Below are 16,064 nucleotides of genomic sequence, written 5' to 3' on the forward strand. Positions count from 1 at the left end.
ACGCACGTGCACATGAGCACACTCGCATACTCGCCCACTCACACATGAGCGCTCACACACAAACACATTACCACCCACACAAGCGCACACACAAGCACACACAAACACGAGCACACACACACCCACACTCGGGCACGCACATGAACACACACACACACACACACACACACACACACACACACACACACACACACACACACACACATAAACACACTCGCATAACCTCATTGACTGATGACACCCTACAGAGGAAGCGGGGCCCGTGAGAGAGAGCGAGAGATGGGAGGATGTTGGGTCCGCGCTCGGGCCCCGTACAGTGATAAACACAGGAAGTATCCGGGATGTCTTGGCTTCTAACCACAAGCAGCTGAAACCCCCCCATCTCCCACCTCCCCATTAGGCTGAAACAAGAACGCAACCAGAGAGGACCATTCTGCTGGGAACAAGAGGGCGTCCGTGGGGATTATATATGTCCTGTCCTGGTTCCCTCTAGTCTGTGTTCAACTTTACGTCCTTGGGGGGGGGGGGGGGGCTTTGAATCACCGCAATTGCATCTCACCACGTCTCAACCTTAAACACATCAAGGGCACGGCAGAGCGGCGCGGTTCGGGAACCAATCCTGGCAAACGCCCGAAATGTGACCATTGATTGCATAATGGCTTAGAGGCCCACGACGAGAATGTTCCCTATGGGATTCAGAGGAGCCCATATGGCGACCAGTTCGTGGTGACGGAGCTCGGCGATAAACGCGGCGTTGAAAACGATTCGCTCCGACGTATAAAGTTAGGTCTTCATCCTAAGTGACTCGGGTTTTTTTTCTGTTGAAAATCGAAAACCGCACAGCCCTTTGCCTTGTCAAGCCCTCTCAGGCTGGAGTCAATAATATGTGTATATTTTGCATTATGGACATTATTATTTGTCATGTCTTGTTTGACTCAGCACTGAATAAACGAGGGCTGTTGCCGGCGGTCTACAATCATCATTGTCGTTGGTTTTCCCCCTGCGGTGCGTTGGCACTGTCTCTCGCTGCCTGGGATCGTTGTGTTATGTCTGCTCTGGTCCGCAGTGGAAACCACCGGGATGTCTGGAGGACGTTCGGAGGTCCACGCGCTCGCTCTGCCCGCTGAGGGAGGACTTCTCATGGTCAGCGCTCTAGTTATAGCGCAGGATGTAAGACCGCTGTGAAACCTTAGCAGAGACCACCCTCATTAAAGCTGCAGTATGTGTTGAACTCAGCCCTCTTTTACTTTCTATAAAGAGATGGGGGTGGGGGAGGGAGTATAACATCACTTCACTAGCTGCAGGAAGCACCCTATGGGTGTCTCTAGTCTAGGCCGACTAGAGACCGAGAGATGATTAGGTCACCATGTCTGTATAGGAGCCAAGTTGGGTATTTTTGTGTGTGTGTGTGTGTGTGTGTGTGTGTGTGTGTGTGTGTGTGTGTGTGTGTGTGTGTGTGTGTGTGTGTGTGTGTGTGTGTGTGTGTGTGTGTGTGTGTGTGTGTGTGTGTGTGTGTGTGTGTGTCCTACTCTATCCCTATATTGAAGTCATACACAGAGTCCTGCTCCGCTGTTGTTAGGATCGTCCCACAAACAGACTTGTGGGATCGTTTCTGTTTTCTTTTGTACACACTTGTTTGAGACACACCATCTCCGTTGAATCCTATTCACTCCTGTTCCTGATTGCTATACCACGCCTCCGCCCCCTGACCCTCCCTCTCTCCTAGACACTAGGTCGTGCAGGACCTTCCTGGCTTGTTTGCTTTCCTTGTGCTCACCCATGTCTGCCAGTCTCTCTGGCTACGAGCTAACTGACTGAATGTAAACATTCACTCACACACACACACACACACACACACACACACACACACACACACACACACACACACACACACACACCCAGCCCTCCCAGTCAACGTGTCATTAGTCACGCTGGGGTCCGCATTCACAACGGCCAGTGCGCCGCGCGTTCACCGGCCCAGGCCGCTGTGTCCACGGCAACCACAGCAGCGTCTAGTCCCTGTGTGCGTGTGCGTGTGCGTGTGCGTGCGTGTGTGCAGGCATGGTCGGAGCATGCAGGCGTGCATGCATGCATGTCCACCGTCGCAGCTTGCGGCGTCTCCCATGCTCCGACTACAGCTGGCGGGCTTCATGCACGGCGTCCCCTCCTCCACCCTATAACTTAAACACGTCTCCATACACTAACTGATTGATTGCCCCTCCCCTCCCACCCCGCCTCTTCTACGGTTCCCCGACCTTCCGCGCTGAAGTCACCCCTTTCTTCACGGCTTACAGCACAAAGGAGCTCTATGGAGCGCAGATGTATAGCATGTCCGATAGAATGTCATCGACCACGCAGCGCCCCTGTCCCACTACACCGCCAGCAGCGCCACAGTCGAAGAGTGCTCCAGTACCGCGGGACTGTAGATCTTTTTTTTTTTTTACCTTTTCTTCATTTTTTTTTTCTTTTCTTCTAAGAGAAGCAAGCTGTTGAATATTTTTGTTTTTTTTCTCTCGCTTTCTCTCGCAGCGAGACATGCTCATCTGGAAACACTTTAGTGTGTGATTTAAGAAAGCTCCCTGCCCGGATTTCCCCCAACACACGAGTGCATGGGCCGCGCAGGAAAGCTGGAGAATTCAAACCATTAGGAGATGATTGCGTTCCCGCTACAAAACTAAGTCCTCTCTCAATAGTGTGATAGGGTTTTCGGATACTCAGGATAAACACGAACAGGATCAAATGTTCTGTGTGTCCTGCAGGCTGAAGGAACATGAGAATTGAGTACACTTGGATCTCTTTCCATTTTCAAACCCAATGTAACTCTCAGCTCCGTTTTACCACACATCTCGCAAAAACGGGCGCCCGGCTAGCATTGACCCACTTTACAGTAAAAATGCGTAAAAGATGCCGCGTCTGGCTTCAATTACTCCTCCCAGATTTCAAGTACTGTATCACCGACTTATAAAAAAAAGAATGAAAATACCACGGCGGTTGTCGATGTGGGTTTATAGCGCGCCGCTCTCTTGTTACTTGATATTTGCGCTTTGATCTCCGCAATTGACTTGTACCAAATTAAAGATTAGGAAAAAAAGGGGGACGACTTATGAGGCCTTTTTCTTGGCTGGCTGGAGGCCTCTGTTGGCGCAGGGCTCCCGTCCCACAGAGAGGAGAACGTCCTCTTACAACGAGTTCCACCCAGAACCCCCAACGCCCACCACCCCAAACCCAACACGCCTCCCCTGGTTCGCAGGTCAGAGGTGTCCAAGCTCCAGCTCCCCATCGGCGGCCCTGACCCGGGCCCGCAGGAGGGGGTGGGCAGCCGGGCGGGACCCCCGTCCGACACGGACCCCCAACACGACGACCGCTGCTCCCCCACCGGCTGGGACGACCTGAACCCCGACAAAGGTCCGCCTGTGAAAACAAACAGTGTTGTGGAACTGATGATGATGATGATGATGACGATGGTGACAGTGGTGATGGTATGGATGATGATGATGATGATGATGACGGGGGTACTGATGATGACGGTGGTTGTCGTGGCGACGTCCAGCGGAGGAGCAGATGTTCCGCTCGGTGGAGGGCCAGGCCGCCTCAGACGAGGAAGAGGACAAGTGGACCGGGGAGCAGCAGAGGCAGGTGGACGAGGTCCGGAGGATCCTGAGCCGACTGTCGTGCTGCGAGGAGAGGTACAGTACAGCGCCTCGACACAAACACCTGGACCTGCGCAGAACAGGCTTAGGACGAGTTCAGATCCAGCTCAGAAAAACCCGTTTAGAACCACTTCAGAACAAGCTTAGAACACGCTAAGAACCAGCTCAGAAGAAACCGTTTAGAACCACTTCAGAACAAGCTTAGAACAAGCTAAGAACCAGCTCAGAACCAGCTTAGAACCCTCTTGGGTCCAGCAAAGAACCATCTCAGAACAATCTCGAAAAACAGATTAGAACCGGCAGAGAGTCACTTTAGAACTCATGACAACCAGCTCAGAACCCCATAACAACCAGCCAAGAACCACTTTAGAACCACCTCACACCAAGCTTAGAATCACCTTAGAAACCCTTAGATCCACATAACAACCACCTTGGATTCAGACACAGACTGTTTTCTCCATCCAAGTTAAGTAGCAACCTGACCATCTGTGTGTAGTCTCTCTTCTGGGGGGTGAAACTGATCCTGGCATGCAACGCTGGGCTTTCTAGTTGCATGCAGAGGTAATAAGAAGAAAGGGCAAAACAATGTTTAGAGACATCGAGAAGTGAACCACATGGAGAAGATCCTTTGAGCAGCTGCGTGGTTTATTTATTTATCTATTTGTTCATTCATGCTTTATAGTTATTTACAGAGAAGCAAATAGATGCCTTTGTTCGGGCTTCGAATGTTAATCACAAAAACAGCCTAGAAAGTCTTCATGTGGTCCGCACTGCTTTGTCGACTGAATCCAGCGTTTGTAACGTGCACCACTCGGTGCACGTTACAAACGGCTCCTCTGACCCCTGACCCCTCCACGCGTGTGGCGGCATGTGGCTCTGGAGGTAGAGCGGGTTAGTTGCTAACCTGAAGGTTGCTAGTTCGATCCCTAGCTCCTCCTAGCTGAGTGCCGAGGTGTCCCTGAGCAAGACACCTCACCCTAACTGCTCCCGACGAGCTGGCTGTCGCCTTGTATGGTTGACGCCGCCGTCGGTGTGTGAATGTGTGAATGTGAGAAAATATTGTAAAGCGTTTTGAGTGGCCACTGGTTGGACAGGCACTGTTTAAATGCAGTCTGTTTACCGTTTACCCTTTGAAGCAGGTGTGACGACCGGGCCTTCAGGAAGCTCATGTCCACGTTCGGCGGCGGCGGCGGCGGCGGCAGCTCGCGGGGGGAGGAGAGTCGCAGCGCCGTGGTGGACCTCCTCCAGAAGGTGACCAGGCTCCACAAGCAGCTGGAGCTCAGGGAGAGCCGGGCGGAGATGGACATGGACCAGGTCAGCTCAGATTGAATATACACGCGTGTTCAGGGAACCGGACAGTGATGAAAGATGGGGGGGAGAGCGATGATGTGTGGCACGGGACCGCAGGCTGGCATCAGACCTGTGGGTGGTCAGGAGGTGTAATGCCCGGTGGTTAAGGTGCTGTTAGGCTGGGCCACGGAGTCCTAGGTACGGTACAGTTAACATGAACAACAACCGTCCAACGTTTCATCAACCCACCCACCCAAAGTCCTAAATAATGGGATCTATTGCAGGGTGTGTGTGTGTGTGTGTGTGTGTGTGTGTGTGTGTGTGTGTGTGTGTGTGTGTGTGTGTGTGTGTGTGTGTGTGTGTGTGTGTGTGTGTGTGTGTGTGTGTGTGTGTTAAACTGGATTAGAGGGGACGTCTGGGAGCGCTGTTATGAAAGTGGTGGTCTCCAAAGAAGTGAACCGCAGAGCCGAACAGACACCATGGAGTCGTGCTCCGCGACCAGGAGGGCTCCCCCCCCGTGTGTGTGTGTGTACACGTGCATGTGTGTGTGTGTGTGTGCGTGTGCACGTGCGTGGGCCTGTGGGTGAGGGTGCAGCTGGGTCTCCACCGGGCTGTGACCACAGAGACACTCCCCTCGTCCTCTGAGGGGATCCCACCTCTGGGGCCTCATGCCCGGGGCTCATTTGTCACCGCTGACGTTTGTTGTTCACAACGCAGGGAAAACAAGACGGATCTCCACGGGAGGACTGAGACATAAAGGTAGCGTTATGGTTGGACGTTGACGCAATACAAGGGGGTTTATGGACACAATACGTCCTTGCAGACCCTCCTTGCATCCAGCGCAAGGGCTTGACGTGCCCCTCCCAAAAACCGTATCCTTGCGTCGAGACAACGCAGCACAAAGGGCTGAGATTGGTCCGCCAAGGTAAACCCGACTTAGAACCAAAACAGGTTCACGACTGCGTGGTCATTGCGTTGCGTCAACGTCCAACCACAACTCTACCCCAGAAGGGTTGTGGGACGGGTGGGAGAGGAGCCAGGCTCGACCCAAACAGAGCCCCATGTGAGGGCGTGCTCTGGGGCAGGCCGGGCGAGGTCAGAACCCGGCTGACCCTCGGAGCCCAGCATGACATCAGCTCTGTGGCGGGGCTGGAGTTCCCAGAGGGCCCTCTGGCAGGCTGAGACGCTGCTCTGCGGTCGACGAGTTACCGTTAGTGTCGAGACTCGAAACGCACTCTGGTTGATGTGTTTATGCTGGGCCGATGTCAGGGCTGACGTTAGGGGCTACCACGAGAGCACAGTTAACTACGAAATGACTCTGGACGTTTTTCAAATGTCGGCCCTTAAATGTATTTACATTTACGAGGAGGTCGTAACCCCTGCCGGTAGGACATGTCGTCCTGTCCCAGATGGTTAGCCCCAAAACTGGATGCCAGGACAAGATGAACGAGGTGCTTGGAATGTGCGTGCATTGGACTTCCGGTGGAGAGCGTCCCAGTCTTGCAGTAAACTCTTCGGTCACAGCGCAACAGTGGCTTCGGTGAAGAAGTATCACATTTTCAGATACTGCTGCGTCCAAAAGCTCCAAACTTCTTGTCAGTGTCGTTGGGAGAACAAAAATTGCAATTGCAAATCGCTGTAGACCTCATGTAATCAAACAAACTCCTGACCTTCTCTCAGCCTAGGTGACCCTTGGCTTCATGCAATGGCCCTGAACTGCCTCTTCCCGGATACGGCAAACATCTTTCGGACAAGCCCACGCCACATGTTTACATATCCAGCCAATCCCGCCACCTTATGGCCACATGCAACCAACCTGATTGGCTATGAAGTCTGTCTGAGGACTGTGGCCCAGATCACAAGTCGATGTCTCTTTCCGTGCGTCCAGTTTCTATAACACATTAGGGGTGGGAATCACAGTACCTACCGATACAATACCATTCGCGTAACATGGCCCACGATACGATGATATCACGATACAGCGATTCTGCAACAATCTACATATTGTTAGTCAATCCTATATCGACACATCACGATCTATGTCTATGAGTACAAAATGACCGTGAAATGGTAAAGTTCTGGATTTCTTTCTTTATCCATGGTTCAAACTGAGTATTTCAGTAACTCATCTTTGAAAATAATTCAAAATAACAAAATCAACATTTGGCGGCAGTGTATCGAATATCATATCGCGAGAAGAAGATAATTTGTCCGACACCTACAAGACATCCAGGGCTAACTTGTCCTCCTCTCCCAGATGAAGGACTCGTTGGTGCAGGAGCTTCAGCAGAAGGCGGAGGAGACGGAGCAGCTGCAGGTGGAGCTCCAGATGCTGGAGACAGAGCGCGTCCGGCTGTCCCTGGTGGAGGAGAAGCTTCTGGACGTTCTGCAGCTCCTGCAGCATCTCAGGGACCTGGTCAGTCGTCCCTCGGGGATCAGTCTGTCTAGCTTTATTTGTACAGCGCTTCCGGCGCAACGCAGCGATACGTGTGGGGCGAGGGGAACAACACGACTGGGACGAGGTGGTGCTTCACATGAACATCTCAGTGGGATACATTTCTATGGCAAAAATCGACTTAAGGAATCGAATCAGAAAAGTTGGACTTGATAAGAAGGACGATAGCACCAGATGCTGCATAAGAAAGAAACGCTTACTCTACTGGGTTCCTTCCTTTGACTTTCTGAAACTGACCTGAGCTGTGAGCTTTGGCCATCTAGGACATGAAAGCTTCTGTCAGGAAGAACTGTCCAATAAAAAAACCCAGATAGAGAACCCAGCACTCTAATACAGCAGGCCACTCCTGTATAGTCTGCTGTTGGTTGATCTGCATTGATCTATTTTATCCCAAGTTGTCCACCCTCCTCTACATCTCTAAAACCTTCTCTCAGTAAAGTTGTGGGTTCAACTTCCAATGTCTGCACTCGTCCTGCAGGCATCCTTGAGCAAGACAACTAACCCTTACCTGCTCTTGGAATGCACGAATATCTCTAAAAGGATTTGTAAATGAATCACTCTTTGGAAAATAAGTGTCTGCTAAATGAACAAATTGTAGCTGTATGTGATGAGGAGGGTTTAGGGGCTTGTACAACACATGGTTTTAGTCGGGTGTGGGTTTTTCTTCTGGGTATTTTGCTCTTATGCTAATTTCGCAGCTGTCTCCATTCTGTATTCTCTCAGAACGTGTCCCGGCGGTCGCTGGGTAAGATCTTGCTCAGCACTCTGGAGTCTTGCAGCGACCCGCAACACGGTTAGTGGCTGTTAACCCGACCGTAATAAACTGTCACGTAGCACACACACCCACACTCTCTCTCTCTCGCCAATAAAAACAATGCAAAAACTTGTAAACCCGTATGTCGCAGAATTAACATTTACTTTGTTCATTCTGGTTCACTTTCATTTCAACAATATTACTCCAAGTGTTGTAAAAAAAAACACGATGTTATTAAAGACAAACTTTGTTGTTGTGGTGTTGGTGGACGCCTATTTATCGTGACTCACACTTCGGCTGTCTGTGTTCAACCCAAACAGGGAAGGCCCACATTCTGGAGGTGCTAAACGCTCTGTATCACGAGCTGGCGGCCTGTGAGGTCCTCTCCTCAGCCGGCTCCCTGGAGCGCACGCCCAGCCAGCGGTCCCTGGAGGGGCTCGTCATCTCCTGCTGAACACCGCCGCCCCCTGCTGGCCCATCGGCGCTATAGCACTTATGTGCAGATGAGAATCCTTTATACACAGCCCGTGGCCGTGTCTGAAATCGCTCGGTCACTGTCTTGTGCACTATTTTAGGTAGTGTGTATTGTTCAATATCACAAATCTGGTTCAGTGTATGGCACACGATTACACTACATGTGATCAGTGTTTCCCTGCCCAATCATGCAACACTGCCCATGATGCATGAAGAGATCCATCATAGATCCCGAGTCCTCCTATTCCCTTACAACATTCCTAAAGAGGGTACTATATAGTGTTCCTGTTATGGTGCTAAGGCAATGAGTGAACAAGTGATTTTAGACACGGCGCATGATACAAACACAGCTTATATGCTCTTATGATAAAGGGACCTTATGGACAATAATAGCAGTGATGGTTGAGTAATTGTAGATAATGTTATACTCTACTAATTCATTATGTAACTCGGGTGTGGAAGCTCTGAAAAGGGAATTAGCCCAGGGTCCTTATTGTGGCTTATCACTCTCTGTAGGGCGATAAATTGCAGGTACTTTTAATAACTTTGCATGTTCCAGCATAGTTTTATTTGCTGAGATTCGCCCCGATAGTATTTGGTTTTACATGTGAAAATGGAATAAGCTTAAATATGGATGTAATATTTTGTTTTGTGTATCGAAATATGCTTTATAATGGGCCGAGCTAACCAGTATATTTTACAATAATTAAAACAATTAAAAGCATTTGTGTCTTCTTCATGCTTGTCGAGTTCTCTTCTTTATACTAAGGAAACCAATTGGTTGATAATAATTTGCACATTACTTACATCGAGTACGTACATTTATTCCACAACATCAAACATACATCAGAGAACTGAAACTGCTGATGATAATATTAGAAAACACTGCATAGAACATGCAACATAGAAGTCCAATACAGAAAGTTGAACAAAGAAACGCAGAGTAACAACGTTCCACAAACATATAAATATTCACAAGGCCAAGCAGAGAGGGTGTGGTGAAGGCGTTGTCGGGGGGGGGGGGGGGGGGGGGGGGAGATCATCACCAAACAACAGGCGGAGGTCTAGAAGATCGCCGCCACGTTCTCCAGCTCCACGTTGACCTCCGCAGAGCGCTTCTCTATCCCCTTGTGGAGGTTGTCCAGGGAGGCCAGGATCATGTCGAACAGCCCCTGGAGAGAGGCAAGGCGAAGGGAATCGACGGCATGAGATGGAGGCCATCTTCCATCTCTGCGTTTACTCCTGCGATGTACGTCCGTACCCAGAGTCAGCACCGGGGCTTATTTACCACGGAACGACCCATATGGATTTTTTTTTTCAAGGGCCGATGCCGATACCGATTTTTCGGCAGCCTTAGCCAATGACCAATACGGGCTGACGATTATCTTGAGCCGATATTTGGAGCCGATACTGCTCTTGCTCCCACAATTAACGAAAGTTAAAAGTCTAAATTAAAAAAAAGGCACATTTATTGAACTATCTGTAAATCATGTTGGTAAAATAAACTGGTATCGGCCGATACCGATGAACGCAAAAAACACAAATATCGGTCGATCCCTATTATTTACATTTGCATTTAGCATACGCTTTTGTTCGAAGCAACGCGCAACGGTTTATACACACATTCACGGCGGAGTGATCCAGGTGTGGCGACAGCCAGCACGTCGGGAGCAATCAGGGTGAGGCTTCTTGCTCAGGGACAGCTCGACGCTCAGCTAGGAGAAGCTGGGGATCGGACCAGCAACCCCTGGGTTACAAGTCAACCAGCACTACCTCCTGAACCAAGCCGACCCTGGAGTTCTCACAAATCGGCCGATCTATCGTTGACAGGCCGACATGGGCCGATGAAACGAGTCAACCGATACATTGGCTGGGCTCTGCTGACACACACCAGGGTCTGGTCCCGGAACGGGGGTCTGGGCCGAACGGACGTACCTGTGCCTTGGCCGTGGTCTGGCCGCAGACTTCCCTCAGGCTCTGCATCTTGGCCCGGAGCCGCATGGTGTCTCGTGTGATCTCCTGGATCTGCTCCGCCTTCTCCTCACGCTTCTGCTGCACCTGGTCGCACTGCCTGCAGGGGGCGACAAACACACCGGCTGTTGGTACCGTGTTGGTATCTGCGGTTAGGTGGGTAACACCCCTTGCCCACTACGGATCTCCTCGACTTTCGATTTTAGCATCAAACGATCACAAAATTAACATAATCAAGTTTTTCGATATGAAAATAAATTAAAAAAAGATTTTTTTTTATCTTTTATAGAAAGGGCAGAACAGCTGGATATATATATCTTTAAATTATTTTAGATTGGAAAATGTTATTTTTTACCATTTTGTGTATTTTCTTTAAGGCAAAACTTCAAAGCTCTCAGTTCCAACGTTTTTTTTGGGAGAGACATGCTGAATAAATGTCTTCAAGCTCAAAGACAATCGTATGAATAATCGTGATTTCAATATTGATCAAAATAATCGTGATTAGGATTTTTCCCATAATCGAGCGGCCCTAAGTAGTAGTAGGAGTAGTAGTAGTGGAAGTAGTAAAATAACAGTAACATAATAGCAGTAGGACCAATAGTAGGAGTAGTTAATGTGTGCTACTGACCCCAGGACGTCCTGAACGTGGAGGTCCTTGCTCTCCTTGTGCTTCTGCCGGCGGATGTAGAGCTTGGAGGCCTTGTCCATCTTCATGCCCTCGGCCCTCTTCATCTGCACCTCCTCCGTGCTCAGGTTCTTCAGCTGCTTCTTCAGCTTCTCGTTCTGCGCAAGCAGCTCCTGCAGCTGCTCACACACAAGGTGCACACACACACACACACACACACACACACACACACACACACACACACACACACACACACACACACACACACACACACACACACACACACACACACACACACACACACACACACACACACACACACACACACACAAAATTAGGGCGCAGGTAGGCGGAAAGTCTTCTTGCTGCAAGATAGTTGTGGCATCTTACTAAAGCCCCAACGGTCCACCTAGTAGGCAGGCAGACTGTGGACCCAGAGGGTCAGAGGGGCCCCCCCCCCATACTGTACCTCCTCGTTGAGCTGCTTGCTGACGCCCAGTGCGCTCTGCAGGTCCTGCAGCAGGCCGTACATCGTCTGGATCTCCCCCCCGCTCTGGTCCAGGCCCTGCACCGTGTTCTGGAGCTCCACCAGCCGCACGTCAGCCGCCTTCTGTCTCCCACGACCCCCGCCCAAAGACAGCGTCAGTGCCCTCACATCGCCATGCTGACCCCCGCCCAAAGACAGCGTCAGTGCCCTCACATCGCCATGCCGACCCCGCCCAAAGACAGCGTCAGTGCCCTGCCCTCACATCGCCATGCCGACCCCGCCCAAAGACAGTGTCAGTGCCCTCACATCTCCATGCCGACACATACTCCCATTGACCGGCTTAAAAGAACCGACACTTTGTCACCGAAGCACTCTGTGACTTCCATTTTTGGAAGGTGCTTTTTAAACACATATTTGATACGAATTTATACCCTTTTCTGAGTTTATGATTCCTGCACTTTGAGATGCATCTTCATTGTTAAACGCACTTCATGTAAAGTGCTTGTCAAAAGAGTGCAGCTAAATAAAAAAGAACACAAATAATAAAAAGCTTACATAATAGGCGTGTTCATGTTTGTTTGTTTTTTAGTTAGATATTATTGTTCCACTGTAAAACACTTCCTTACGTCCTAATCGCTTCCCTACAGCCAAAGACGAGGCATTCTCACAACACAATCACACTTTTAAGGACATAAATACACAATAATTGAATACCAGAATATAACCCAATAGATACGAGATATTCTCCCCCCTGGCTACAGCTTTCCCCCCCCCCCCCCCCCCGACTCACGATGGAGGTCTTGATGACGCGCAGGTTCTCCCTCATCTTCTCCATCAGGTTCTTCAGGTCCTCAGGCGACTCCAAGACCCCGGAGCGCAGACGGATGATTTCCTCCTTCAGGGTGCTGACCTCCACCTTGGTGTGGGCCTGGGGGGGGGGGGGGGGGGATATAAATAAAGTGTTAGCACACAAAAAATGATGACTGTGGTGATCAACACCACTATGCTCTCTCTCACACACACACTTTATTTATATTCACGCGTGTGTCTCAGTGCAGACGGGCGTGGACCCCATCAGCTGGGAGGCCCTGATGGGGTGGTCCTGAGACGCGTTGCGTCCTCTCGCCATGTGATCTTAAGCGTCGCCTTGCGTGGCGATGGGCGTGTCTTCATGGGCTACTGCGATGCGTCTGTGCCATGGTTGAATGATGGAACGGGAATAATGGTGGTTTTGCCACGACAGGACTACGTTTACCTTTATATTTACATTTAGCAGACTTTTATCCAAAGGGACTTACAATATATAAGTTAATTTGTCAGAAGAAAGAAACAACAACATCCCTTTCACAGCACAACTGTTTGCACTGATCACCGTTCACAAAGAGAGAATCAAGTAATCAAGAAAGAAAAGTTACCTACCACTTTCTGAGTCTGCTCGGCTATCTTGGTTTTCCACTCTGCGACGGTTTCGTTCAGCACGTTCTGCAGCATCAAAGAACAAAGTCCTTCTTCAGCGGCGGTTTGAATACAGCGGTCAGGGTGTGTGTGTGTGTGTGTGCGTGCGTGTCGGCCTGTGCGTGTCATTCTGTGTGTCCTCCCACCGCTTCCTGGTACTCCTGGGTGCTGGTGGCCTGGAGCGCCGAGAGGGCGGCCGACAGCTCCCTGTCCTCTGCCTGCATCTCCGGGGGGATGGTGCTGGTGGAGTAAAGCACTGTGATGACCCCCACCGGACCACTCGTCTCCACGCTCAAAACACTCACAGCCAACAGCTGAGCAAACGGTGGATCGGCTCACAAATTATGTTTTGTAGTTCATGTCAAAAGCGACATCACCTTAATCCTAGGTCGTTTAGGCGATGTTATTTGTAAAGGGGCATGCAGTGAACGCAGAGACATGACATCATTATTATAATAAAGCAATTCCATCTCCGTTCACTCAGCCTCGCCTCACGATGGAGGTCTGAAGAACAAACGTTGACTATCGTCTGAACTGAGCTGACGAGTAGCTCATCTTTTGGGGTCACCTGGGACACTTACGTTAGAATTTCGATCTTCTTCTCCGCCTCTTTTATGCCTCGGGTACAAGTCTGCAACCTATCCATGTCGACTCTCTGTGGAGAAAAAGAAACCATCACCACTTTTTACACGCTATCAAAAAAGCCTATCCCAGCTGAGGATAGGCTCTGGCAGGGAAAGACAGACAGAGTAAGAAACAGACGATAGGAAAAGAGGCAAAGAGAGAGAGGAAGAGACAAAGGGAGCCCTAGGCATAGAGGCAGAGAGAGAGAGCGAGCGATAGGCAAGGCATAGAGCTAGAAAGAGAGGCAGAGACAGAGAGAGAGCCCCAGCTTGTGACCACTCCAACACTGGGAGCGGTTTGACAAATACTCACAAATCTGGCCACGTGCTCCTGGGATATCTGCATCCTCATCTTCCTGAAGTAGATGAAGTTCATGATCCCACTGAGGATCGACATGGTCTTCTTGGCCTCTGGTGAAGGACAGAGAGGGAAACGGTAAAGCCCTGCTCTCCAAACGATCCAGACACATCCCGCGACACCCACACACATCCACGATGAGTTATGGGGACATTGATGCTCACCAACTTACTTGGTGCCAGCAGGTCATTCAGAGAGAACTCTTTGACGAAGCACATGGCCACGACCTGACGCCTGGTGGGTACACAAAGACGCATGTTTTTTGCCTGTCGTCATCTTTCTCTAGGGTTAGCCTCATATATATATATATATTGCTTAATAATATATAATAAGTGCAAAGAAACTCACATGAGCAGGTAGATCCTCATGATCGATGTGGTCACTTCATGATAGGCCGGATTCTGGATATTCTCCATCAGCGGAACCTGTTTTAGTGAACAGAAAATACAAAGTTGTATTGACTAATACAAGGGGGGGGTTACGTCTGTTCTTCAACGCGTGTGTGCTGTATCAGGAAAGACTAACGTACCATGTTGTGACACTCGGGCCTGAAGCGGTACAACACTTGCAGTATCCTCATGTACAACCTCTGGACCACCTCGGGCTGGAGGGGGGAGAGACCAGCAGGTGTGTTAGCACACAATAAATGATGACTGTGGTGATCAACACCACTATGCTCTCTCTCACACACACACTTTATTTATATTCACGCGTGTGTCTCACTGCACTGCCAACAATGTACGTTCACAAATATATACTTTATTCATCCCAGCAGAGAAATTTAGGGTTGTTTATTTATAACACACTTGAACAATAAATTGTCAACTCGAATCAAAACTGGTCTTTAAATGTTAACTGGTTCATCTAGGATGTAGTTTATAGAGTATAAGAGAGGGATGCATTAAGAGGAGGCATACTATTCTTTAAATGTTAACTGTTTGACCTAAAAGAAGGTATTTAGAGGGTATAGGAGAGGGCATCGGATCTTTAGGGTGTATAGTACCTTGGGAGAGGTAGTTTAGGGGGCATAGTACTTTGGGAGAGGGGTTAAGGGGGTATAGGCACCCTGGGAGAAGGGTTAAGGGGTATAGTACCTTGGGAGAGGGGTTTAGGGGGTAGAGTATCTTGGGATAGGGGTTTTGGAGGTGTAGTACCTTGAGTTAGGGTTTTTGGGGTTATAGTACCTTGGGAGAGAGGTAAGGGGGTATTGGTACCTTGGGAGAATGGTTTAGGGGCATAGGTACCTTTGGAGAAGGGTTTATGGGTTACATGTACCTCAGGGGTTCAGGGGTTAAAGTACCTTGGGAGAGGGTCTTTAGGGGGTATAGCACCTTGGCAGAGGGGTTATAGGTACCTTGGGAGAGGGCAGCAGGTCCGCCTTGGTGAAGAGCTTCGCCTCCTGCGCCGTGAGCACCTCGGTCCGGAAAAATAAGACGATGGCATCGACCTTGTAAATGGGGAATGTGTTTTCACTCATGTCGGCGTTTCAAAAAGCATCCACTAATTCCACTGTAGATGAGTGAATCTACGAGTCAGACGGCGACACCCAGGCAGAGTATTTTGAACGACAACAAAATTGGCGCCTAAAAAAGGACTTCCGTGTTGTGGTTGATCGACGGTTCTGATTGGTTGACTTGTCTTCTTCTGTGGTGGAAACGTCAGGTGGCGAGTAACAGCCTAGCGTCCCCCTGTAGGTGGAAGACCGTCGATGGTATTCGCGTTTTTGTGCTCTTTCAGTTTGGTTAAAATCGTGGATACATAATCCTACAAAGAATGTTTCAGTTACCGATTATCAACTATGACATTTATTTTTATTTTCTCAGGAAAGATCTTTTTTTATATGAAAATTTGAGTGGCGTCGTTGTTCATTCTGAGGCCACATGGTGGCGCTGTCAATCACAATCACGTGTCCTAACGCACAG

At 49.7% G+C, this 16,064-nt stretch overlaps 2 protein-coding genes across 3 annotated transcripts in view; one reads left to right on the forward strand and one right to left on the reverse strand.

Moving 5' to 3' along the window:
- Positions 1 to 9,378, forward strand: part of efcc1 (EF-hand and coiled-coil domain containing 1) — a 17,061-nt gene extending 7,683 nt beyond the window's left edge. Inside the window, exons 3-8 of one of the 2 annotated variants that reach the window (XM_056606080.1) lie at positions 3,251 to 3,405; positions 3,551 to 3,686; positions 4,787 to 4,964; positions 7,198 to 7,356; positions 8,119 to 8,188; positions 8,470 to 9,378. In XM_056606080.1, the coding sequence (XP_056462055.1) occupies positions 3,251 to 3,405; positions 3,551 to 3,686; positions 4,787 to 4,964; positions 7,198 to 7,356; positions 8,119 to 8,188; positions 8,470 to 8,603 (832 nt within the window). In that variant the 3' untranslated portion in view covers positions 8,604 to 9,378. The remainder of the gene's footprint in view (positions 1 to 3,250; positions 3,406 to 3,550; positions 3,687 to 4,786; positions 4,965 to 7,197; positions 7,357 to 8,118; positions 8,189 to 8,469) is intronic. The other variant, XM_056606082.1, reaches the window with a different exon arrangement.
- Positions 9,168 to 15,767, reverse strand: nuf2 (UF2 component of NDC80 kinetochore complex). The gene is made up of 13 exons (XM_056606087.1): positions 15,497 to 15,767; positions 14,672 to 14,746; positions 14,491 to 14,567; positions 14,315 to 14,376; positions 14,098 to 14,195; positions 13,743 to 13,816; positions 13,308 to 13,401; positions 13,126 to 13,188; positions 12,497 to 12,634; positions 11,689 to 11,829; positions 11,223 to 11,398; positions 10,559 to 10,694; positions 9,168 to 9,795 (listed from the first exon to the last, which is right to left on the reverse strand). Exons 1-13 carry the CDS (start codon positions 15,617 to 15,619, stop codon positions 9,688 to 9,690), a joined length of 1,365 nt encoding a protein of 454 aa, XP_056462062.1. The 5' UTR covers positions 15,620 to 15,767; the 3' UTR covers positions 9,168 to 9,687.
- Positions 15,768 to 16,064: the final 297 nt, after the last annotated feature.

Source organism: Gadus chalcogrammus, chromosome 13 (assembly GCF_026213295.1).
Source record: "Gadus chalcogrammus isolate NIFS_2021 chromosome 13, NIFS_Gcha_1.0, whole genome shotgun sequence".
In the NCBI taxonomy this organism is placed as follows: domain Eukaryota; kingdom Metazoa; phylum Chordata; class Actinopteri; order Gadiformes; family Gadidae; genus Gadus; species Gadus chalcogrammus.